At 48.6% G+C, this 26,089-nt stretch overlaps 1 protein-coding gene across 1 annotated transcript in view; it reads right to left on the minus strand.

The window, feature by feature from the left end:
- The window catches only part of VWF (von Willebrand factor), a 137,727-nt gene that overhangs the window by 24,701 nt on the left and 86,937 nt on the right, over nt 1-26,089 (minus strand). The window contains exons 25-38 of the mRNA XM_084765429.1: nt 25,504-25,660; nt 24,957-25,115; nt 23,824-23,959; nt 20,262-21,640; nt 17,808-17,924; nt 17,576-17,716; nt 17,151-17,294; nt 15,847-16,002; nt 14,980-15,023; nt 12,761-12,938; nt 6,686-6,906; nt 5,105-5,297; nt 4,571-4,912; nt 3,187-3,386 (exon numbers count right to left, since the gene is read on the minus strand). Of these exons, the coding sequence (XP_084621555.1) occupies nt 3,187-3,386; nt 4,571-4,912; nt 5,105-5,297; nt 6,686-6,906; nt 12,761-12,938; nt 14,980-15,023; nt 15,847-16,002; nt 17,151-17,294; nt 17,576-17,716; nt 17,808-17,924; nt 20,262-21,640; nt 23,824-23,959; nt 24,957-25,115; nt 25,504-25,660 (3,567 nt within the window). The remainder of the gene's footprint in view (nt 1-3,186; nt 3,387-4,570; nt 4,913-5,104; nt 5,298-6,685; nt 6,907-12,760; nt 12,939-14,979; nt 15,024-15,846; nt 16,003-17,150; nt 17,295-17,575; nt 17,717-17,807; nt 17,925-20,261; nt 21,641-23,823; nt 23,960-24,956; nt 25,116-25,503; nt 25,661-26,089) is intronic.

Below are 26,089 nucleotides of genomic sequence, written 5' to 3' on the forward strand. Positions count from 1 at the left end.
GCGGGGAACAAGGCTGCTGCAGCTGCTGTTTCAGGTCAAGGACTGGAGCCCCTGGGAAGGTGCATAGGGCTCCCTTTGGGGCCGGAAACTGAGAGTGACAGCTAGGAAGAAGGGAGTCCTGCTGTAATGTTTCAGTTTTCTCTTTTCCTCTCTCTCTAAATGTGGACCTCGGATATCCAGAGGATAAGACCCTTCCAGCTACCAGAAGTGTGCTGATAAAGCAGGGAGTGCAAGTAACCTGCCTCCCACTGAGGCACGGCCGACCTGGCGGGGCCGATGGGCTTCAACCCATGATCAGAAGGGCACCCCAAAACAGGTGTTCAGCTTCTTTCTCCAGGAATCTCCACCTTCCCGGGACCTTTTAGCGAAATACACTCCAAGTCAGGACACAGAATCTACTGCCCCTGAGAAAAGTGAGAGCAAGTCACAGGCCTGTCTATACAAATATGCCGGCAGGGGGCGCTGCTACACAGGCCCAAGCTGCTTGCAGGCTGAACTCTCATCCCCAGATGGACACACAGGAGAACAGGTATAAGAACCGCTAGAGCTCGAGATTAAATAAAGGGGCCAGAAGAGCTGCCAGCAGAGAGTGTGGCATAGGAACACGGAAGTGTTCGAGGCCAGTCAAAAAACAAAAACAAAAACAGAAGCATGTGGAGATTCAGAAGGGAAGAGGTGCCAGGCCACAGGCTCCGGGGTTCGGGACACATGCCCCCCTTAGCTGAAGTGGGATTCCTACACAATGCTGCGCAGCGGCTCCCGTGAGAGGCAGACAGCCTGTGCGGGACTCCAGTCCCCATCTGATCCTGCTACAAAAGTTCACGTGTCCACAGTGCATTTTGTAAAACAAACAAGAGCTATGGAAACTGGTAAATATTTTTCCTTTTCCCGGGGTATAGCAGATTTAAGCCCTGGTTATTTCCCTGAAGGAAGATTTTCTGGGCTTTCTTTTTCAGCCTAAAAATTCATTTAAGGGAAATGTTCTTCATATTAGATTTTCATTCTTTCTCTGCTTTAAAGTGGATGCTGGGAACGCAGGTGGCTGGATAAGCGCTTATTTTCTCCCATTTAAACTCTATTTTCTGAATAACTAAAACCGGCTGTGTTCTCGTCAGAGGTTTTGATTAATTCTATACTTGATTTATAAAAAAAAACTGTTCTTAGGTCCAAAATAGTGCACGATTTGGACAGATTCCTTAATGCAACTCATATGCCTGTTCCAATTTGTTGCGCTGAAGGTGAAGAAAACAGAGAAGGAGAAACCGTCAGCGAGAAGTGGCGGAAGAGAAGGTTGAACACGCTAGGACATCACAATAAAATTCACACATTTCCTGCCTTTGGGACCTGCGGATATTATCTGACACTCATGGAGCCTGGGACACTGGGCTAGAGAGCTTACTTCTCGCCATGGGAGGCCAGGGAAGAGGGCAAGACCATTTCTGCCTTCAGAGAGGAAGCGCTTTGCCCTTCTAAGCAGTTTGGAACAAACACTGGGTGTTAACGCACTGCATCATTGGAGGCCTGCAGGAGCCCAGGAGCCGTGAGGACCAAGGAGAAAAATGTTAGGTTTTGCCAACTCATTTGGAGAGTCTTATGTCCAAGTACCTTATTAGTTTGGCAATTTGCAATACGGTGGACGAATATGTCTGAGTTTCCTCCCTACTCACCTATTTCCAGTGAGAATAAAAAAGGGAGAGGATTCACTGGGATGAAGCTTGACCACCTAAAGCAAAGAGACGCTACCCAGACAGATGCGCATGCTCACATCCAGCGCATGCTCACATCTCTGCCCAGTCAGTACAGCGCTTAGCTTGCAGCTGTTCCTGAGGTCCGTGGCTGGGACAGCACAGGATGGCCTGGTGCTGTCAACAGCCATCCCGTCATATGATTCATGCCACTTAAATCTTGGACTTCTCATCCATTAACTGTGACATGTGATAATGACCCTACAGGGATTTGGAGAAAATCAAAAATGACCTACTTCTTGGCTTACAATGTCACAGACGAAACAACATAGCCACTGTGGTTATTGTTTTCTTTGCTCTCTTTGATTGGCGAGCTTTACCGCAAGCTCTGCTAGCTGTGACTGCAGGGGTAAGCCACACACCTGGTGCCTTAAGCGGGAAAGGTTCTCTTCGGTGAGGATGGATGTGTCAGGTCTTGAGGGCACATCCCCTTCACTAGAAGCCAAATATGCTATGTCTACCACGCTTGGTGATGTCACTGGCAGTGGTGAGAGGCAGGACTGCTATGTACCTCGTCTTGTAAATATCGATGCTCTCGGCTTGGAAGAGGCAAGGCTGCCATTATAGACCAATGGGAGAGTTTGGTAAATATCCTTTTGAGGAGCCTCTTGAGCTCTCCGAAAGCTAAAAGAATTCACGTCTCGATGATTTCCAAGAAAATTATCCCAGCAACAATCTGGCAAAGATGCTTGTGAATAACAGAAAGGGAAGGATCTTTGGAGTTATACTGAACCTTGAATTCTGAGTCCAGTGGATAAACCCATCTCTGTGGGATGGGCCCACAGGGAAGTTGGCTGAGCTTGGTGCCTCAGGGGGTTTCCTACATTTGGAAACAATGAGGGTTAAACTAGGGTGTTCTGGTAGAATCTGAGCTCAAAGGGTGTTTTACACACACACACACATGCGCGCACATGCGCGCACACACACACGCACGCACATTCACACACATGCTTCATAATCAAATAACCTTCTGGAACATTTGCAATGTACATTAGTGCATTAAAATCAATAAGGAATCCTACAATAAGGGTACTGAGCTCTTTAGCTGTTCTCTTTAAATTCACTTGGCCACTTGGTTACAAATGCTCTGAAGGAAAAAAAAAACAGATCTTTAAGAAACCTGGAGATACTATAGGAAGTATGAAGTATGTCTGAAAACGGCAGATATCACCTTATAATACATTATTTTTCTCCTTCCCTCCTGGATCCATATATAACTCTACAAGCATGAATGAAAAATGCTATCAATGCTGTGCTAACCCTTTGGTGTTTGATCCCACAGCAAATCCATGGGAGACTCACGATCTGAACTCAGAGCTTTCTAAACTCAAAGCTGCTACACATGCTGCCTTCCCATCCTTCCGTGATCCCATGAGAGTCAACCTTGCTGTGGGAAGTGGAAGGGGGCCAACCCACTGGCAGGGAGAAGCCAGGCTCCTACCTGATGGCGCACTCCATCCTCGCCAACACACTGAGTACAGGCCTCCTCGGGGACACAGCTGCCTTCCAGCAAGACTTGGTGTTGGGGACAGAAGCAGCCTTCTGAAGGGTGAGCCCCGCAGGAGCTACTATTTCCGTCACAGTGCCGAGGGCAGCCACGCTCACAGTGGTTATATACCAGAGACGGTGGGCACGACATAGCTGCAGACGGGGATTGATTGAAAATCATTCTCCATGGTCTACACCAGCCAGAAGCAAAGGAAGTGTGGCCAATTTAAGGCGGCCAGTCATCTGAGTAATGTGCTAGAGCAGGCATGACCAGCTTTCCCCTTTGTTCATTGCCCGCAACTTCCACTGTACTAGAATTCTTGCCTTGGCATACAACCACTCAGAATAAAGAGCGCAATATCTCCTTTGTGCTTAGCTGCAGTCACATGACTAAGTGCTGACCAAACATTATCATAACCTGGCAGGTTATAAACTCCCTCCCACGCCCATACACATAAGATAGTGGTGGTTTCCAAAGGTCCGAGTGCAGGGTTTTTCCTCTGTGTTCACAGTGAACAGTGAGGAACATATACAAAGCAAATAAACATAAACGGTGCTTTCCATAATGCATTTGCCCCTTGGTCTGCAGGCAGGTAGACCCAAGAACTTAAAAAAAATGGCTGTGGGGCAGGGGTTGGGTAGGTAATCCATCCAGCTCTTTTCCTTTGCTCTGCCAAAATAGAGATTCATGAAGACTAGGAGAAGAGCCAATCACTAGACAAGATGCCCAAGTCCTCAGCTCCACGTCAAAGAGGCTGAGAACTCTTATGATGACAGACTCCTCCGAGGCACACGTGTATAAAAAATCAACGGTTCTATTTGGCTGGGGTGTCGGTGTTGTTTTCACCCTGTGAGGACAGGATCCATATCTGGTTTACCCTGGTGCTCTATGCATTTCAAATGATGGGCGCAGGGCAGGACCAGTTAGGAAGGCTGCCCTTGACAGCGCTAAGTCATCCTTAGCATTCCTGTTTGTAAATGCACAGCTCTGAGGCATCGCGGGGGGCAAAAGGCCACTCCCGCCTCAAAATCCTGCCCAGTGGGTGGTTGTTCATTCCAGCTCGGTTACCAGTTAGGCAATACTTAGCTGGTGACTACCTGTGTCTAAAATACCAAATTCACAACGGTTTGAGTTACAGAATACACTTTTACCTACATAAAAATTCTGCATCTGGAGGGCTTCTATATCTACAGTCCTGTTTGATCCTGACTGGAATAGGAAATGTGATTTTTGGTCTTCATTAGGAAGACAAGAATCTGAAGACCAGAGTGTGAGCAAGCCCATACTTGGTTTGTCTGCAGGGTTTGGGGGGAGGGCACCTGTGGGGGGCACTCACCACAGAAGTCAGTTGTCCTCCAATCAACACAGACCCCGTTGGTCCGACAGAGGTGGGCATAAGAAGCAATCACCTCACACACTCGTTCCTGGCGACAACTGTCTTGCTGGCAGATGGTGTGGAATGTGGCTGGAGCAAGGACCTTGTGGCACTCAGCAAACACGTCCGAGAGGAGGACCTGGCAGCGGGAACTGTCAGAGACAGGACACTGCTCCTCGGGAACAGCCTGGCATGTGTGCCCTGGCTGCTGCACGGTCCACTCCTGGATAAGCCTCTTCCAGTCTGCAGTGACCGTGCCATCCCGCAACATGAAGTCATTGGCCCCGTTCTCATCACAGATTCCTAGAGCAGCAACAACAAAAGACAGGAGTGCCAAAGACCTGGACATTCTGCACCCGCAAGGATGTGTCTGACCCTCACTGCTGGGGGCTTGAAAAGGGGATTCGGTAATCTACCTATCAACTCACCCCCACACACAGGAACAGCAAGGTTTATAATGCAGAAGAGGAGCCAGCTGAGAGAACACCTCCTTACCACAGAGACCATACATCTTCGAAGCAAAGGCCTTGGGGCTAAGCTGCAGCTGGAACTCGTTGTTTTGCGGCGTGAACGTGAGGATGTGGCCAAGACGGTTGAACCTGACTTCATACATGATAGCACCGTAGACGCTGACTTCAATGTTTCCACCCACATAGGGGGCAAGCACCAGTCTCCCATTCACTGCCATCTGCTCAAACAAGGAAGAGATCACCAAGAGCTCTAGCTCAGCGGTTCCCAACCTTCCTAATGCTACGGCCCTTTAATACAGTTCCTCACATTGTGGTGACCCCCCCAACCATAAAATTATCTTCACTGCTACTTCATAACTGTAATTCTGCTACTGTTGCGAATCGCCGTGTAAATATCTGTATTTTCCAATGGTCTCGGGCAACCTCTGCTAAAGGGTGGTTCAACCCCCAAAGGGGTTGTGACCCCCAGGTTGAGAACCACTGTTCTAGCTCATTCTAGAACTTCTCTTGGCTTCTTACTTAAGCTACTAAGGGTCCCTGTGTCTTCCTCATACTCGTACTGCAGAGTTGCCTGCAGAGCCTGATGCCTGTCAGCAGCTCTTCCAGAACAAACAGGTTCTGTGTATTGATCCCACAGACCGCTATGACACCATGCAGGCAGCATGCACCTGAACCAGAAAACCCAAGACTTCAGGGAACCCGGGCAGTGTAACTCAGTAGGGGGGGTAACCCTTTCCCAATAGGCCAGGGAAGCTGCCATTGCATCAGCTACTGGTGCGCAGTGTCCAGGAGGAGACACTGGCCGGGATGGCTTCAAATCCTTCATATGCACACACATGTCCTTCTTCTGAGGCCCCAACATGGAGCACACCAAACATATTAAAAACATACTCACATTCGGCAGCGAACGCGATTTTGTTGTACACATTTTGGAAGGGTTTTTATCACTCTGATTTTAAGATTTCTTTGGCTATGAGCTCCTCGTTTGATGTATGACTAACTCTGATTTCTCAGCAATTAGCGCTCATACGCAGGAATTCTTACCAAGTGAGAAAATCTAGTCTACAAGTTGTTTTCACACGATGAAATATTTATGATTTCTAAATGAACGAGTAAAGAAGTTGGCATAATATAACCTTTTGTAAGCGTTTAATCAAACATTTATTTATAGGAGTTTGGCAGTCTCCTCTCGAAATTTTGAAGCCATACGTTTTTTTGTCAAGGCCCTAAATATTTTCAAAGGCCCTGATTTAGGCACTAAATATTTCCGTTTGGAAAACTCCCAGGCCTTGAACACTGGGCTCATAATGCCTAGTGTGTCCATGGCCCTGGTGCCAACCCAGTTCCTTATCAATGCCAGAAACTGAGACAAAATTCATAACTTGCTATGTAAAACTGATCTGCTCTCCCAAATCTGGACCCAGAGCAACATGAAATCTCGCCAAAGACTGGGGAGATGGCGAAGAACCCCACCGGAGGAGGACGTGCCCTGCTAGCCAAGAGGAAGGCTGACTCCCAGGCGGCAGCAGCAGCTAAAACAAGCTCCCCGTGGCTTTCCTGAAGCTCTCCTCTGCCCTGCCACGGAGCCCACTGAGAACCCTCTCACCTCCATGTCGTTGTGCAGCTCGACAGAGAGGCCATCGTGCTTAACCTCGATGGACTTCATGCAGCTTTGCCCTGCCCCAGGGCTGCAGGCCCCGTTGTGGAGGATCACCTCCAGGTCCTGCTCCTTGATTTGAAAGAGGACGTAAGAGCAGCTGCCCGTCAGCTTGAAGTTCTGCCCATCAAAGGTGACTATGTGCCGAGTGGAACTGCCCGTGCACACACCTGAGTGGGAAAAGCAAATGTAGATTGATTGTATCCAGCCCCATCACACAGGAAAGTGAGCCAGCCACTCTTGGGAGGGGGTGAGGGCCGGCCTGGGGAAACACGTGAAGCCTCAAGGGTTGAAAGCATGGGTTGCTGAGAAAGTTATGCGTGACCTCACTGTAAGGAAAGTTCATTTAAAGGCACATGTGTCCCCTTCAGCTAACAGTACCAAGTGGCCCTGAGTAGTGACGTACCCCATAAGAGATTTCCTGGCCCAAAATAAACAGTCGGGTCTCAGAGCTCACCCACGAACCCACATTCAGTCATATAATCAGCAAATTCCCTTATGATCACAGCATGCGGGCGCTAATCATTGTGTACCCACATAAGGTGACTGGGGGACAAATGCCCACTTTGACTGTCCCAGTGCCCCTGATTGGAAAGTGAGTCTCGGACCTAAGTGAAGTCAGAGATGAATTTTCCACACAGACCATAACTCATTTGTAGAAGTGAATGAAAAAATAAAAAATGAAAAGAAAATGAGGAAAAAACTCAATGAGACGACCCCACGTGTACCCCTTACTCATAACTAGGCCCGGGGCACTGCCTCTTTTGTGGGTGATTATCAGCACAGCGTGCAGCTGGCAGGGATGGCTGCCACCATTTCTCAGAGCTGGGCAGCCTCTGTAGCTTTCAGTCAAACTCCCCGGGTCCTTGAACACGCGTTACTTCCCAAGTAACAGACTGAATGTCATCGTCCTGCTGGTGAGCTAGTGGGGTTTGAATGCGTGTACCCCCAAAGGCTTGGCTGCCAGCTGGTGGCACTGCTGGAAAGCAGTAGGACTTAAAGGGATGTCGCTAGGTAGAAGGGAGCTAGGATATTGGCAGTAAGCCCTGGAAGGGAACACAGCAGCCTCTTCCTTGGTCTGAGCTGTAAGGTGAGCAGCCCCCTCCTGTCACATGTTCCTGCCAGGATGTGGCAACTCACCATAGTTCCTAAGTAAATGGAGCCAGGTGACCATAGATAAAAACCCCAAAACTGTGAGTGAAAAATAAACCTTTCCTCTTTTTAACTTTGTAGTATCAGGCATATTGTGATAGCCATGGGGAAGTGAATAGTATAATCCCTGCTATGTCCACTGTTATTTCTGTCATGCCAAGCAAACAGCCCCAGTAACCAATGACAATGTATTATCAAATCACAAGGCAAAGGCTGTTCATCAGAGTGGCTCTGTCCATCATCACACCAACTTTGACATGCTCAGAATTAGACTGCAGTTTTGCCGTTTGCTTACTTAAGACCCTGGATAAAACTATTAGTCTTCAGTGAGCCTCTCCTATCTTCGCTCTTGCACATGGGATTGCATTCACTGCCTCTGGGGATTATCACAGGAATTGGTTGCAGTCTAGACTAAACGCCAGCCTGATAGTGCATAACAGACATGCTCAGGTTTGGTAAACAGATGTTTAAGTCTTAGGACTAAGCCAATGCTTAGTCAGCACCTTTCAGGCACGACATCTCGGTGTGATGGGCACAGAGAATTGTAGGCGCTTCCGTCCTCAGAATACCAGTTTCTCTTTCAACAAACCATCACAGTGCACTCCAGTTTACTGGCCAGGTTTTTCTTGGTTGCTTTTTGGCTTTCTTGCCTTCCTTGTTTCTTTCTTTTTCAGGTGTGGGTGGGTGGGTACTCTACCTGCATGCAAGTCTGTGCACCACTGTGTGTCTGGTGTTTCTGTGGAGGCCAGGAGGCATTACATTGTCTGGAGTTATAGACAGTTGTGAGCCGCCATGTGTGGGCTGAGAATCGAACCTGGATCCTCTGGAAGAACACCAAGTGCTTTTAACCAGTGAGCCACCTCTCCGGCCCCTACTGGTTGTAACGAGCCATGTACATTAACAAACTCCAATGTTCAAGTCACAGGAAACATTAAATTAACACAATGAAAGGGTGAGAATCTGAGACTTCCATAATAAAGCATTGTCACAGGACTATATAAACTATTCCAGAAATTACACAACTCATAAATGTATTCGAGAATCCATTTCGTCCCGTCTCTCCTTCTCTCCACGTTCTGTTATCTCACTGTCACTCTGCATAGCAGAGAACCATCTAAAACCAAGCACCACGCTGAAGTATTAGTCTTGCCAAGAATGATGGATGCACATTACAGAAGTCAACTGACAGACGCGAAAACTGAAGGGAACTCTGGGAGCTGGAGGGAGAACTCGGAGGCGCTGTGCTTGCCTAGCACGTGTGAGGCCCCAGGTTCCCAGCACCAAAATCAAGAAAAGGAAATGGGAAGATATTTGGCAATGGGGAAGCGACACATAAAAAGGAGCAAAGAGGGAAACTGGGGACCGGGAAAGACATTTTAAAGAGAGCTAAAACACCAGGAGACATAAAATTCTGCACATATACAAGGGAAATTGCTTCTCCACACCGGTCTCAGTGAATGCGGAACCTCCTAAAACCCTGAGCCACACAATGAGGAAAGTGACACGAGGCTGAAAGATCGTCTTTAAAAATCAGGAAGTGAGGATCACTGGAGAGTCTACTCAAAAAAGACGTCACAGGGGAAAACTGTATGACACAATATACAGCAATGCAAATATGCTCAAAACTTTACAAAAAATAAAAATAAAATTACCTTGAATGAGAACTTTAAAAACTAAGAGAAGAAACAAGGTCAGAGATGACCCAAGTTCCACCCCCAGGGTCTGCACAGTGGAGGGAGAGAACAGAGCTCTCTAAGCTGCCTTCTGGTTTCCACGTGTGTGCCACGGCATGTACACTCACACACAAAAAATAAAAATTAAAAAAATAAGCAGAACATACAAGAAATGCGCAAAAATGAGAATAGGTTTTGAAAAGGTTCACTGGGCTCAGGAAAATGGAAGATGGGAGAAACACCTAAAACCAAGTCAGAAAATGAAGGTCCCGGGGGAGGATAGACCGAAATGAAACTGTAGTGGGAAACTCTGAACAAGACAAGCAGACAGTGGGAGGGTGAGGGTGAGTGCACGGAGGAAGCAAGGAAACCAGGGAGGAAGTGCGGACAGCGTGGGAACGGAGTCCTTTAAAAGGAATTGGAAAAGAACTGACATTTAAAGACTGAGTCTGACTCCTGAGAAGATTCTGGAATGCACAGGGTGTTGAAAGCATGTGACAAATGTCTAGAACTTTCCGTCCAGATCTGTCGGCCCTGAGCAAAGCTGAGTTTAAAAAACAAAACAACAACAACAAAAATGGTATGAGCAAAACAATTCAACTTCAAAGATCAAGAAAAACCCCTCAGGCACCAGGTAAAAGTATCAAATAGTTCATCAAGTGAAAAAAAAAAAAGTTAAAAAATACAGTTTATCACAGACTTCTCAAAACAATACACAAAGTCACACAACCCCTAAGCAACGTTTTCCAGAAAGAATGCCAAAGTGAATCAAGAACAGAAGCAGTGGGGAGTAGCATCCATGGTGGGCAGGCCGCAGGGGAGTTACAAACTGACTTCCCCAAGTAACCAACGATTAAATGGGGGGAGGAGAGGGAGGGAGGGGGGGACCTTAAAGCCCCGTACATGTGTGTGAAAAATGCCACAGTAAAATCCACCGATATGGACCATCACCTTACTAAACATATGCAATAAAAACAAAACAAATAAACAGCATAAGCAGAGGAGGTCAGGAGGAGACGACCAGTGTAAGTAACTTTGGAAAAACCAAATCTCATTCTGAGACTAAATACAGAAAGGGCTGCACGTAAATGCTTCAGTTGGCGGGCTTGCTTTTCATACGGATTCTGGAGCAGCAGCACATGTATTCTAGAAGTGGGCAAATATAACGCGGACAATGAGACCCAGGGTTTTTTGCTGTCTGAGAAAGGGAAGAGTGAAAACATGCCAAAGGGACAAAAGTCAAACTGAACAGACACCCAAGGGCCACACTTGGGACCAATGAGGCTGGAGAAGAGACACAAGTCAACTGGTCACTCAACGCAGAGAAAGGTGAGACTCCACAGCATGCTTGTATTAGCACAAATAGTTGATTTGACTAATTAATGAGGGGGTGGGAAAGTTCTTTCTTTGGATAGAATTCTAACTAACATATACGGTAATGATGATAGGAACTAAAATCCCTCCTCACTGGGCAAACAGCACAGAAAAACCATCAGTCACCAGTCACCAGTGGCTGGATGGTAGAGCTGCAGGACAGGCACACATTTCTGGAGTCTTTTATGTTCAATGAATATATACCAATAAAATTATTTTAAGAGAGACTTCAGCTGGGCAGTGGTGGCGCACGCCTTTAATCCCAGCACTTGGGGGGCAGAGGCAGGCGGATCTCTGTGAGTTTGAGGCCAGCCTGGTCTACAAAAAGAGTCCAGGACAGTCAGGGCTCTGTTACACAGAGAAACCCTGTCTTGAAAACACCAGAGGGGGAAGAGAGAGAGAGAGAAAGAGAGAGAGAGAGAGAGAGAGAGAGAGAGAGAGAGAGAGAGAGAGAGAGAGAGAGCTCAAAATTCCAAAAGAGCTTTCAATTTAATGGCACTCAATACCCCCAATCTAGCTTTGTCACTTGCTGCCTTTCACTCCTGAGTATAAAAGGAAGAGTGTTGTAGCTGGACCAAGAGCACCTAGATGGGCAGCACCTTGTTGTACATCCCCTGAGAGGGACAAATGGGGAGGGCCATGCCCAGAAGCATGACCCTCAGGAGGCAGGAGGTGAGCTTGTATCCCAGTCAGCCACAGGGAATTCAGGACCATTGTCTAACTCTCACCTGGGGGAATCTTCTGGACACTTGCTGATGTTTGAAGAATCACTCACTCTGTCCCGGTGCTGAGATAAGGGCGCACTTATCTTGGGGACTGGATAGGAGCTGAAAAGGGTAGCCTGGGGTTGTAGTCAAAGTGATCCTTGCTAAGGGAACTTCTGCCAAAGAGGAGTGTGGGTCTTTGAAGGAGAGTGAGTCAAGGCAAACTGAATGCAAAGGCACCAGAGGCTTCCTGTGGAGAAGTAGCAGCTAGCCAGGACTGGGGACAGAAGCCCAAGGTAAGACGTCAGGAAAAACTCAAAGAGCTTATGCACAGATCCATCCGTGCCCTTCTTGGTGCTCCCTAGCTATAAGAGAAGTGATCCACACTCCTTTTTCCAAAGGCCAGTAATAGAAGCTGTGTCTGGGCAGGCACTTAAACTCAAATCAAGTTCAAAGTGTTGATTATTGCACAGCCATCTTACTATCAACTAAGACTGTCTGATGGCCAATGTGACCATAGAATTCTTTATGAATAAAAAGAAATAGCATGAACTCTGGGATGATTTTCATCTAAGCCAGAAGGGAAATGTATCCCATTAAATGTGTTCCGACGGGAGCATGAGATGTGAAACACAGTTATCCCACAATTATGTTTCTACTGCTGAGAACAAATCACTACAGAGGCCATTTTTCCCAATAGTGAGGCAGAGAACTGCCCCTCCCAGATGAGTATTGATCACAGGTTTACAGGGCATGGGCCTGTGTCCAGCTCTTATACCGGGCCACCTGATAGTACATCGTTGCATGCAGACCCATACAACTATAGGTGTGGCTTGAGGGAAGGGCTCCAAGGGTGCCTCGAGCACACTGCTACACTTCTGACATCCCAGTGATGTACATCCTTAAGGAGTGACTTGAAAGCTGATTGCAAACCTCAGAAAAGCAATGCTTCCTGTGGGAAGTGTCTCCCAAAGAGGGAAGGCGTGTGTGGCAGGACACTACATGTATGTCATGGGGTGGGACAGGTACTTCCTTCTATCTGCTTCTACACTGGTTGTCTACACAGCAAACTGAAAGCCTGATCCCCTACACAAAATAGACTGGGGAACTGAAGGACTCACAAGGGCAGGTCCAGCGGCAGCCACAGGTCTCCTCCACCCGAACAGGGGACTGGCTGTTGGAACACGAAGGCCGGGGTCCATGGTCACAGTTAACCCGGTGACTCTGAAGCAAGGTCTGGCCATTTGGCAAGCAGGTCACTGTGTGGCACTGATCTGGCAAGGTCCAGACATCCCCAGGCTACAGAAGGAGAAAACAGATTTAAGGACAAGGATGAGGCTCACCAAATCTAAGTCCATACACCATGTCACTACCTGCCTCTCAGCACGGGTTAGGGCTAGATAGCAGCCTTGCATCAAGGAGGCTCTATACAAGGTGGGAAACATAGCACGAGATTTACAGAGGGACCCTCAAAACAGGCTAATAATTGCAGGAGAATGAGTCTAAGGCCAGAGTAAATCAGTCAATAAGAACAAGAGTGCGGGCTGGAGATGGCTCAGAGGTTAAGAGCACTGTCTGCTCTTCCAAAGGTCCTGAGTTCAATTCCCAGCAACCACATGGTGGCTCACAACCATCTATAATGTGATCTGGTACCCTCTTCTGACATACAGGTGAAACACTGTATACATAATAAGTGAATAAATAAATCTTTAAAAAAGAAAGAAAGGAAGGAAGGAAGGAAGGAAGGAAGGAAGAAAAGTGCCACAAGGATGTGGGAAAAGGGGGACACTCCTCCATTGCTGGTGGGATTGCAAACTTGTGCAACCACTTGGGAAATCAACCTGGTGCTTTCTCAGAAAATTGGAATTAGTGCTACCTCAAGACCCAGCTATACCATTTCTACGCATATACCCGAAAGATGCTCCACCATACCACAAGGACATTTGCTCAACTATGTTCATAGCAGCTTTATTTGTAATAGCCAGAAACTGGAAACAACCTAGATGTCCCTCAACCAAAGAATGGGTAAAGAAACTGTGGTACATTTATACCGTGGAATACTATTCCGCTATTAAAAACAAGGAAATCATGAGATTTGTGGGCAAATGGCCGGAACTAGAAAGGATCATCCCGGGTAAGGTAACCCAGACCCAGGAAGACACACGTGGTATGTAGTCACGTACAAGCAGATGCTAGACATATTTTACAAGATAACTATAACCACGATTCACAGATCCAAAGAAGCTAAGTGACAGAGTGGGCCCAAGGGAGGCCATCTTTGAATCTCGTTCAGATGGGGAGATAGAACAGCGATGGATGAAGAGAGGGAACTGGGCAGGAGAGCGTATGGAGAGGGAAACAGGGGCGGGATCAGATATAAGGATAGTGGTGAGGGGAGGGGAGAGGGCTTAGAGAGAAAAGGAAAACTAAGGGCAGGGCATCTTTGAGACCTGTGAAGGGGGAGGCTCCAGGGACGACCTGGGGATGACTAGCTGAACCTCCTAGCCGTGAAGGACACGGAGACTGGGGAGGCTACCTTCTAGTGGCGAGAGGGGAACACTAATCCACCTATGAAATCTTCAACCCAAAATTTACCCTGCCTACAAGAGGTGCAGTGATAAAGATAGAGCAGAGACTGAGGGAATGTCCAACCAAGGCCTGGCCCACCCCATGGGAGAGAGCCAACTCCTGACACTATTAACTTTACTCTGCTATGTGTACAGAGAGGAGCCTAGCATAACCGTTCGCTGAGAGGCCCCACAGACGCTGAGACTCACAGCCAAGGATTAGGCTGAGCTCGGGGAGTCCTGTGGAACAGTTGGATAGAAGGACCCAGAGGGAACAAGAAGGCCACAAGAAGGCCAACGGGGTCAACTAACCTAAGTCCACGGGGAGGCTTACAGAGAGAGAGAGCACCAACCAAAGAGCACGCATGGACTGGACCTAGGCCCCCTACACATAGGTAACCAATGGGCAGCTTGATCTTCATGCGGATCCCCTAGAAACATGAGTAGGGGCTCTCTATGACATGGACTCTGTTGCCTGCTTTTCAATCACTTCCCTATATCAGGGCTGCCTTGTCAGTGGATGAGGATGAGCTCAGTCCTGATGCAATTTGATGTGCTGGGGTGGGTTGGAGGGGCTCCCCTTTTCTGAGGAGAATGGGAGGGGGAAGAGGAAGGAGAGGGCGTGAGGTTGGAAGGGTAGGACTGGAAGGAGAAGGAGGAAAGGGGCTACAATTGGGATGTAAAGTAAATATATTAAAAAAAATTTTTTAAAGGAACAAGAGCCCCAACATGTATTTCCAACCTTTCTTCCAGGTCCACAGGAAGGGACTTACCCTCTTCTCATTGCCATCTTCGTCCACACAAACTCCAGAAAACCCTAAAACAGACACAGAAACACTCTAGTCATCACCCACCAAGAATCCTGAGCCACTCTCAACACCCCGCTAGTCAACACAACTCTAAAAGTAATGTGGGTGGGTTTCATACAGGGATTATGAGGACACAAGAAGGTGACCGTCCTGTGGTCCTTCGGTGACAACAATAGTATCACATGACAGTAGCCTTCACTTAGCTCCTCTCCTGCCTGCCGGGAGTGGGTGTGGGGGTATGAAGCAAGATCCATAAAACTGGAAAGAGGTCTGCTGAAAGTTTGCTGCCAAGACACCCGCGTCTACCGGGTAAGCTCTGTAACTCTGTAGAAGGGTTAAATTTAAAACTAATACGTTAATATGTAAAGCCAGGCCAGAGAACAAAACATGTTTCTAACCTAAAATCAACCTAGCCTGTGGCCCTTCAATATTGAATTTGATGATGTATTTCTAATGCCCTTCATACAAGACCTTCACCTGTAGGATGCTGGGGTTCCTTGCTTATGTCTCCCAATTCTTCCATCCAAAATCCCTCAGCACAAACAAGCCAGGACTTCCTCTACTTAAAGAGCTTAGAGAGCTCTGACAGAAGCAGGACTGTGCACAGGACACTCTCCAGAGCCCCCTGGAGGTGGCAGTCTACACCTTCCAGAAACAGAACTGTGAAAGTCCTGGTCCATGTGACAATCTCCATTCAAGACTAAATGTTATACATGGGCATCCTTGAGTCTTTGGATTGGCATGTCTGCCTTTATGGGGTTTCTGGTTTGGTGGTGGTCATGGTGGTGGTGGTTGTTTGAGAACTGAAAAAGAATGTACCAGAAGACTCACCAGAGCACAGTTTGTGGAAGAAAGAATTGTCCAGGTGGGGTGGGTCCTCAAGTTGCTGGAGCTTTATGACATTGGAGTTGGCCCCAGGGCCTGCCAAGACCCTCAGCTGGGCTTCATCATACCGGTCCCCAACCCCAATAGGGAACACTGCCACTCCTAAAGTAGCCAAGCAACAAGAAAGGGTGTATGATCACATGAACACAACATACACACACACACACACACACACACACACACACACACACACACACACACACTACATCTGGCACCTGTACAGAGCCACATGCAGTCCAGGCTGGCCACGTACACAGCAAGCCTGTGAGGGGGAGATGACCACGTGGGCGGCAGGTGCTAATGAGCTACTGCTATGTGTCAGGCACTGTTCTAAGCAAGGGGTTTGCAGCAGCGAACCAAGCAGCGAGTCCCTGTCTCCTGTCCTCGCCGCTAACACTGGTGGGACAGAGACAGCAAACACAAGGCATGGTAAGTGTCTGGCATTTTCAGATGTAGACAGATGCTTAGGAGAAACTATAAGATGAGAAGGATGGAGAATGAGCAGAGTGGGAAAGATCGTTTCATAGAGAAAGAACTAAAATAAGGATGGAGGAGCCCAGAATACGGCTGGGGAAGAAATGCCCCACGCAGTGAACGCAGCGAGGTCACAGCCCAGAACGGAAGCAGAAGAAGAAAGTACACGCATGAGAAGAAGTGAAGCCTGGAGTATGCAAACCTCATCAGCCACAGCCTCTGAAGGAAACCAAAGGCCATGGCCGTGGAAGGGCAGCAGGAGCTCTTCAGCGGCTGTGTTGAGCTGGGGTTCGAGTCAGATAGCTACCATGGTGTCTCGGGTACGTGATGGAGGGGTTTGCATGTGGAAGTGTGAATCTAAAGACTGTTTTGAAGATGCAGCTATTTGCTTGAGTTGCATGTGAGAGAGAAAAGGAGGACGACTCGGAAGGGCTGAGAAGGAGATGTTGAGGTGAAGCAGGGGTTGGGGTGGGTGACAAACTGTCTGTTAGATCTGGGCTAAGCTGAGGTGGGAAGTCGGAGCAGGAGACAGGAATTTTGAGGTCAGTGGTCCATTAAATGTTTTTAGACCCCATGACACGGAGTGAGATCACTCAAGGAGGTGAGTGTGATGAGAGGCTGGGGACCCAGCTCAGCGGTAGAGCGCTTGCCTAATGCGTGTATGACCCAGGGTTCAGTGGCCCAGCACTGCATGGCAAAAAGAGAGGAAGGAAACCCCACCCACACTCCCCTGCAGCATCTTAGCGGGGTCACGGGATTGTGCACTGGACACTTACGGTTGGATCTGGCAGCATCCGCTGCTGCATCCACCGAATCCAACGAGGTGTCCGTGACAAGGATGACCACTGCTTTGGAGGCTCCGGGCCTAGCTCCGTGGACTTGTGAAGTGACATAGCGCACAGCAAAGGCCAAAGCGTCCCCTGAGGAGAAAGAACGGTCGGAGTCAGGACAGGGTGTTCTAAACCATCCGAGCATTGGGCTTAAGTCTAACCCTTTGTGCCTTCAAGAGATGAGCAGCTATGACTCAGAGCAACACTCAGTGGGATTGAAAAGAGACCCAAAGATCCGTCTAGATCTTCGATATTCAAAAGAGGAGACTCAGGACAAGGAGGAAAGTTAATGGCTAAGATTGCTCAGTCACTTAAGCCAACAATCAGGACAGACCACGAGTTCTACATCCAGTTTGTGACTCCAACCTTACCAATCTGGCTGGGGCCGCCCTCTCGCTGCATGAGGTCCACCAAACTGAGTAGATGGGTTTTCTCCTGGGCCACATTCCATGGTACATCAATGGTATTGATGCTTCCGTATTGCATCACGGACACCTGAGTGAGGTGGGGCCCTAACAGGAAAAGCAAAAGGGAGACAGTTAGAATCAAGTGGACCCCAGGGAGAGCCACTCCCTCACCTGCAGTTTCAGCTGCATCACTCACCAATGTTGGCCTTTGAAATGAAAGCCTTGGCAAAACTCTTCATCTTCTCAAAGGAAGACTCTGGGAAAGTAGAGGAGCCATCCAGGAGGAGGACCACATCCAGGGGTTGGCTGCAGTCTGCAAAGAGGGACAAGAAGGTGAATACACAGTGCTAAAGAAGACACATACACAGAGAGATGGGGGGAGGGAAGCCAGTGCCTCTTCAGGGTACCATTGAGCACACAGCACAGCCAAGTAGAGGACATTTACCAGTGAGATCAGATCCCAGGGATGGGACAGGTAGAAGGACAGAGAGACACCGAAAAGACTCCGCTCTACCCACAGGCAGTTCAAATGCCTGCAAGAGGCTGCAGTCACTCAGTAAGAGGGAAAGTAGCTGAGGCTGTTTGGGGGAAGTAAGGAGACCAGAAAAAAAAATATGCCGTTATAAGACCCATGATTTTGAGCACTAATTAAACAATTAATAAGAGAAAGAAAGAAAGTAGATTTCTATGTTCTTGGGTCTAAAACTGAATGAAATAGGGGGAAAGAGACAGAGCAGCACATAACTGGAAAAGACACTAATGACCATCAACCACCAAAGCGATTATGCAAATGCGGCATCCGTACATGGGAGAGAAGTTGTGTCATTCACAGAAAAGTAGACAGGACTGGAGATCATTGCACTAAGTGAAATAACACACAAATGTCCCATCTTTTCTCATATGCTGAATCTAAGGGTCTATACTCAAATGAGAGAGAGAGAGGGAGGGAAAGAGAGAGAGAGAGAGTGAGAGAGAGAGAGAGAGAGAGAGAGAGAGAGAGAGAGAGAGATGACAGCAGAAAGGAAGCTAATGGAAGGAAGGAAGGGACCAATAGGAAGGACATAGAAGGATAGCCGAGCAAGGTAACCAATATGAGCAAAGTACTATGATGCCTATGTACAAAAATATAATGAAGCCCATCTTATGGGCTACCTAAAAATCATCTATTTTAAAAGTAAGAAAGCAGGCTTGTGTTTTCTTAGGTCTCTAGGGTGGGGAGAGGTCCTCTGGGTTATGCCAGTCCCAAAGGACAGGTACTCAGGGTTGAGCTGGTCACCACTGCAATCACAGGGAGAAAACAGAGCCAGAACACTTGCTAGTGGCAAGTCAAACAGCCCAGCTACTTTCCCTATTAGCAGAAAAATCAAAGTGACACTAGCAAGTCTATGATGCAGGCTATCAACAAAGAGAAGCAAACGCTGGGTGCAGGGATGGAGGGGCAGGAAAAGCATCTGGTTCTTCTGCCGTGATGACACCAGCTTGTCGGCATAGCTGCTCGGGAGCGCTGCGAGTTGTAAGGCCTGCTTGGACTACAGAGTCAGTTTAAGGTCAGTCTGGGCAACTTAGTAAGATCTTGTCTCAAAGGAAAAGAGGGCTGGGTGGCTCAGTGATAGAGCACTGGCCTAGCTTGGACCAAGCCATAGGTTCAGTCCTTAGTCTGTCTCACAATAGAAACAAACAAAGAAACTAGTTACTGATCTGACCCCAGTATAGGTTAAAAAGGCAACATTTTAATCCTAATACTCAAAAAGCACAGGCAGGAGGATCTCTTTGAATTTGAGGCATGTTTGGTCTACACAGAGAGTTCGAAGCCAACCAGGGTCACATAGTGATACCCTGACTCAAAAGAAAGAAGAAAGAAAAAAAGCAACAGTAGCAACAAGCACATTTTTAACCCTTCACTGCATGCCAGATACTGTTTCAATCATTTCACAAATAGTTGCTAATATCCGCTGTCTATAGATAAAGAGACTGGCAAGGCCAAAATTATCAGCCAGTGACTGGCTGTTCTGGAATCCGGCTTCTGAATCTGTGTGTTTCACCTGCACCTGTTTGTTGCCTGACCTCCAGGCTTTGCCTAAGATACTTGGAAAACTTCCATGCACCAGTGTGGCCAAAAAAAAAAAAAAAAGAGTTAACAATCATCAAAACTAGCCAGGCATGGTGGCACACGCCTTTAAGCCCAGCACTCAGAGAGCAGAGGTAATCGGATCTCTGTGAGTTCAAGGCCAGCCTGGTCTACAAAGTGAGTCCTGGACAGGCAAGTCTACACAGAGAGACCCTGTCTGGAAAAAACAAAAGCAAACATCAAAACTAACAGAAGTCACCTGCCAGGCAGAAAGTGAGTCAGGACCAGGTGCGGGAACATCAATAAGATTTACAATTTTTCTATATACTCTGTACTATTAAAATTTTAACAATGGTTTCCTGCCACCATTGACCTTACAGGCCTAGGCATTAAGAAAAAAACCCTTCCCACCAGAAGAAAAACAGTGCATCCCACTGCCTGGAAGTTAGCAGAAACACAGGTAGGCTGAGGCGGGGCCTTGAGACATGCCGAGAGCCAGGAAGTTAGCACAGAACCCAGGGGTTACAGCATCATCAGATAACACACAGCGCCAGGGGCACCACACACAGGGTACCAGCATACCAGGGGTAGGGGAGAGGGTGGGCAGCTGCAGGCCCTCCTTGGAACAGCATCTCTGCAGGACCAGGTCAGGAGCCTCTCGAGGAAGTGTCTCAAAGTCTTGGATGAAGATGGGCACGTTGGGCCTGCCTATCCTCTCGAGTTCCTGTAGGTTGGCATGGGGGCCCACCCCAATGGGTACTATCTGGATGTCTCCGGGCAACCTCTTGATCTCATCAGAGGCAGGGTTCCCTGTGACCATGTAGACCAGGTTAGGCGCCTGTTGCCGGTCCCCCTGCCTGGGAGAGAAGCTGTGCTCAGAAACGTACTGAAGGGCCAGCCCAGTGTTGGTCCTGTTGCCACCGTGGTAGCGGATCTCTCGCACGTGACGCAGCACGTCCTCCTTGGCCTGGGCCTCGTTGAAGGTGTACTCCACGGTTACCGTATAGGAATACTGCAGCACCGTGATGTGGATGCCGCCCTGGCCCACATCCATGCGCCGTATGACCTCCTCCAGGAACTCCTTGCTCTTATTGAAGTTGGCTTCACCAACTTTGTCTGACCCTTCCAGGACAAACACCACGTCCAGAACCATGGACTTCCTCTTTGGTCCTGGTGATGAAACCCCAGAGATCTCTGGCCCCACGGTGATTTGTGCTACCTGGGGAGGCTGGGTAGGGGCTGGGGCCCCGGGGACAAGGTCACAGAGATAGTTGATGAGTTCACTCCTTCTCTGCTCCAACTCATCCACCCCACTGAGCAGGAAAGCCTTGTTCTCAGGGGCCTGCCTTTCAATGAGGCGGATCTGCTTGAGGCTGACCCGTGGCCCGATGCCCACAGGGACCACAATGACCTTCTTCTTCTTCAGGGCCTGGACGTAGCGGGTCAAAGTCCTGGCAGTCTGTGAGGGCTCCTGGCTAGCGGTCAGCAGCAGAGCAATGCGTGAGGCCTCCGGGCGATCGATTCTGCCAAAGATCTGAAACAGCGTGTACTTCAAGACCTCGCTGGTGGAGGCCACCTCGCTGCCTGCATACTTGACCTGGCTGGTGATGCGCCGAAGTTCTGAGGGTCGCTTCCGGGCCTTGAGCTCGATGTAGGCGTGGGAGCCGTCGTGGTACTCCACCACCGCCACCCGGATGCGCTTCTGAGAGATGTGGAGCTTCTCCATCGTGCCCATCACAAAAGCCTTGAGCTTTTCAAACTCGGCCTCGGACAGCGAGGAGGAGCCATCAAGAAGGAAGACTAGATCCAGGAGCTTGCTGCAGGAAAAGCTCTGCAGGGGTGGCTCCGGGGTGTTTTCAACATATGGGGTGGTGGAGCTGGTTGGGACATCTGTGGGAGGGACCACTAGGCCTCCAGGCTCCTGGCAGGCTTCACAGGTAAGGTTGACGCCATCACAGTGACTGTGACAAAAGGGAGAAAGAAGCCAAAATGATTTAGGAAGACTCTATGGACACGTAGGGCCACCTCACAGGTCCCGCGCAGAACGTCCTCCCTGCTCCCACTGAATATGTCTCGCCCAAGTGAGACGCCATTTTTGACACTTGTCCCAAGATGTGTCTTGAATACATACAGGGAGACAGATGGCAGGCAGACAGACAGACAGACAGAGTGAGACAGATAGTGAGGCAGTAAGAAAGAGACAGAGACAGGGGTGGGAAGGAAGCAGAGACTTCCTAAAGCTTTAATCCATCTTAGAACCTGAAAAATAATCTCTGTTGTTCTAAGCCCTCTGTAGCCATCTAATGGTGATTTCCTTCCAATCTATGTCTCTAGCCCCATTAATATTTAATTATAACTCAAACCTTCTCATAAGTGTCTCGGAGGACAAATATCATTGTAAAATGTTGGCACACACTGGGGCTTGTAAACGTTCTGCTGGAGATAAATGGCTTACGTTAGAAACCATTATAGATGTTATTGGAACTTAAGCTGTATGGACTTTGAATCATGTTTAGTTATGTTGGGCCTCAAGGAAAAGAAGGCAAACTAGAGTCCAAAGGTTTTAGAAGAATGGGGAGAAGTTCAAGATGGCCACGTCCTCTAGCAGACACGGGAATGTGAGAAGACTGGGTGTGCTGCGTCTGGAAGTGACAGTAGTTCTGCGATCCATTCACCCACAGTACTGTCGAGCCCTCAGCCCAGCTCCAAGATACCCACAAGTCTGTGCCGAACCATCGCCCAGCCTACAGATTTCTATAATACCTGACAGCTTTCCCGCCCTCTCTAATCAGTGCACCTTCCCACCATGTTCTAGAAAGCGATGGGGTAGGCCAAACCATGGCAGAAATCAAGATGGGCTGAGGTGGGGACCCATATAGGATACACTTCCTGCATTCTGCACCCTTGGTCTTCAGCATTACAGTAAATACAAGAAGGTGACAGTGCCCTCAACACTGCTAAGCCAATGTCCCCAAAGTGCCTTAAAACTCTTGCACAGGCCAGCTGAGGAGGCAAGAGATACTTGGAGCTTCGTGCCCTTTGAGATGGAGCCCCCTGAGTAAGCTTGCAGTGAACCCCCTCTCCGTATTCCTTATGTTTGTGTCAGAGCGAGGAAGGTGGGTGAGATCTTAGTGGGAAACTAATTCCTACTTTCTCATAATCCCACGAGTTATGGCCTCAACCCTTGGTTAACGATGCATGAGTGACTTACTTTCTAGTTTCCTGTGTTTGCTAGAAAATTCACCCTGGGCAGTGCTCACTCTTGTTTGTACAGATGGTGGCGGCAGGATCCGGCTCTGGCAGCTGCGGCCACAGCCCTTCCCCGGTGAGCTGAAGTTCCCATTAGGCTTGCTTGGTGTCAGGGAGTGGTGCTGAGTATGTCGGCGGTTTAATGAATGCTCCCTGCCTACGGGCAGGACTTCAGAAAGCCTAGGAATCACCCTCAGGACTCCACACCTTCCTAAAGCCAGGTTCCCAGGGTTCCTTCCAGCAAGAGCCCAGGATGACAGCAATGAATGTCTTCCCTCCCAGTTCTGAACGCCTATGGACTGGACCACAGCCCCCAAGATGCTTATGCTACACTTAGGGATCTAGAGCCCCATCTCGCTTTCCTTCCTGCATCCACAGATCCCTGCAAATGTTTGCTATTCGTAGATATTGGTCCTCAGATTGGGTGTGATCCCAGTTACCATGAAGCAGAAATGTTAACTACTCCTGTGTGGTCATACATGGTGCTTACATATGTTGGGATATTACATTGCACTCCCTAAAATGTACCTGTTTTCCACCCAAAAAAAGGTAAAACAAATAACAACAGCAAAATTTTTAAAACATTGAGGGGGGTTTTAAAACATTTAAAACAAGAGGGAACAGCCCCTCTTAAAGAAAATCAGACTCTAGAGACAAACCCAACAGTGCATTAAAGGGATGGATGGGTGGGTAGGTGGGTAGGTAGAGGATGGATGGATGGATGGATGGATGGATGGTGGATGGTGTATGGGTGGATGGATGGGTGGGTGGGTGGGCTGGTACGTGGGTGGGTAGGCTGGTGCAAGGGTGGGTCAGTTCATGTTGCCTGGAAGTGTTTTCCAGAGCCCAGAGTCTAAGAGCCTGCATGGGAGACAATCTAAGAAATCTACTTTACCAGTTCTGACAGTGTTCAGGGTCATCAGGGCTCAAAGTGATTTTTTTTCCAGGGGCCAAGCGCCTACCAGCCACTTCACACACAGGGCAGTCTTGAGGGTCCACACAGCTCTGAAGAAGTTCATCCAGGATTTTTCCTGTATGACACACCTCATTAGAAGTCCACCAGTCACCTCTCATACCAGATAGATCCACCTGCCACTAAAGAAACCTGTCCTACAAACCCACTCTCCCAGGTCCTGCGTAGTCACCTCACCACACAAGGAGCATTCTTCTTCTTGATCTTGGTGCCTTATCTGCCCCTCTGAGAAGCACAGATGAGGCTCCTGCCTCACACCTCTCCCCTCCCTCAAAAGCCCAGGACAAATTAAATCTATTTCCAAGGAACCAAGGAACAGCTTAGCTCTGCAAATTCTTCCCAAGCGTGAAGTCAATAATTTTAGAGCTGGGCTGTCCAACACGCCATGCCACGAGGCCACTTCTCTGTAAATTAAGCATAATTCAGTGAAAGGAGGAAGCTGTCTCCTCATACCAACTAGCCACATCGCACTGGACAGAACAGTGTTCACTGCAGCAAGTTCTGTTGGAAAGGGCTGCTTCTCTCTAACTCAGGAGGCTGAGGCAGAAGGATGACGTGTTTGAAGACGGCCTGGGCTAGACAGAAAGACTCTATCTAAGGGGAGAGAGAAAGAAAGAGGGAGAAAAAAGGGAGGCAGGGAGTAAGGGAAGGAGAAAGGGAGGCAGGAAGGAAGGGAGAGAGGGAGTCAGGAAGGAAGGAAGGAAAGAAGGAAGGAAAGGAGGGAGGAAGGAAGAAAGGAAGGAAGGAAAGAAGGAAAGAAAGAAAGAAAGACTGCTCTATATGATAAGCATACAAAAGACAGTGTAAGAAGGAATGGGGTTTAGCTAAGCACAAGAGCACATGTCTCCAAAATCCAAGAGCACATGATTCAACCCCAGTGTGGCAAAAATCCAGAGCTTGCTTTGATGGAGCAATCCAGAAAAACGGACTTGTTTGAAGGATCTCAAGGGGGTTAAAGAGGCACCCCTGGGCAGTGGAGGCCAGGATGAAACAGGACGGAATACGCTTGTCTAAGAACACATCCCTCCAGTCTGCTCTAGCCAAAGAGGCCTCACCTGGGGGGCAGTGTGCATGGCAGCCCTCCACACACTGCACAGGGCAAGCCAGGGGCTCCGGGTGCTGACACGTGACTGGGCAGGCAGGTGCACAGCTATTGTAGCGCCACTCACACCCACAGCCATTTTCCTGAACGTTCTTCTCTTCACAGCTCTGGGCTATGAAGACAGAAGAAAAGGTGGTGACCATGGCAGCACCATGTGACACTGTCCCTCTCCTCCCGGAATTTCTCCAGAAGTCTCTACATGTCTTGATCCCATGACCTTAGTCATAGTCTTACTGTGACTTCCCTACCTTTGTCACCATCATAACCCTCTTTGGAATCCACGTTTCCCACTCACTCTTCAGAAGATAGGTCACCCTTGCTTTAACTCCCGTCAAAATCCACATTCCCACTATTTCTTTAGTATGAGCTTCCTCATATCACAGCCTCATCCCCACAAGCCGTGCCTCCATCAGTGCCCTGGAGCTGTCCCTCCCTCCTGTCCTCCCTGCAAGGTACTTATAGGACAAGGCATCTGAGACTGTGAGAACTTGGGGACTCACGGCACAGTGTGGGCGTCCTCCAGGATACCACCTGGCCATGCTGGGCACACACATGGGCATAGGCAGCGATGGTGTCACAGTAACAAGCACAGTCCCCAATGGACTCGCAGGAACAGGTGTCGTAAATGCAGATGTCCATGTATGGCTCAGGGTCCACCTACAAAAAGGACATCACGTGGCCTCAGCTTAAGCCAGAGGTGAGAACTCAGGTTTATGGTGAACATGCAAGGGGTCGGGGTCGGGGTGGGTCCCTGAACCAAAGAAATGCAGATCACAGGTCCTGGAGAGCGAATGCGTAAGGAGGCAAATGTCTTTGTTTCTAATCTGGATTCCATTAAGAAATACTAAATAAAACAGGGACAGGCAGCCTCTCATGTTACAAGATGTCTTCAGAATTTGCTAGAACATTCCCTCTGCTGTCTCCCACCTACCTGCCAAGCTGCCTGTCCTCTCCTGCAACCAGGAGTGTGGAGTGTTTCTTATATAAACACACAGACTGGTCACTCTCTTTCCTTGACTCAGTGCAGCAAACAGGATGTGGAGATGAACCAGAACAGGCAAGGTGCTCTGCTGGGGAGCTATTGGG

Source organism: Acomys minous, assembly GCF_964271855.1.
Source record: "Acomys minous genome assembly, chromosome: 17".
Taxonomy (NCBI): domain Eukaryota; kingdom Metazoa; phylum Chordata; class Mammalia; order Rodentia; family Muridae; genus Acomys; species Acomys minous.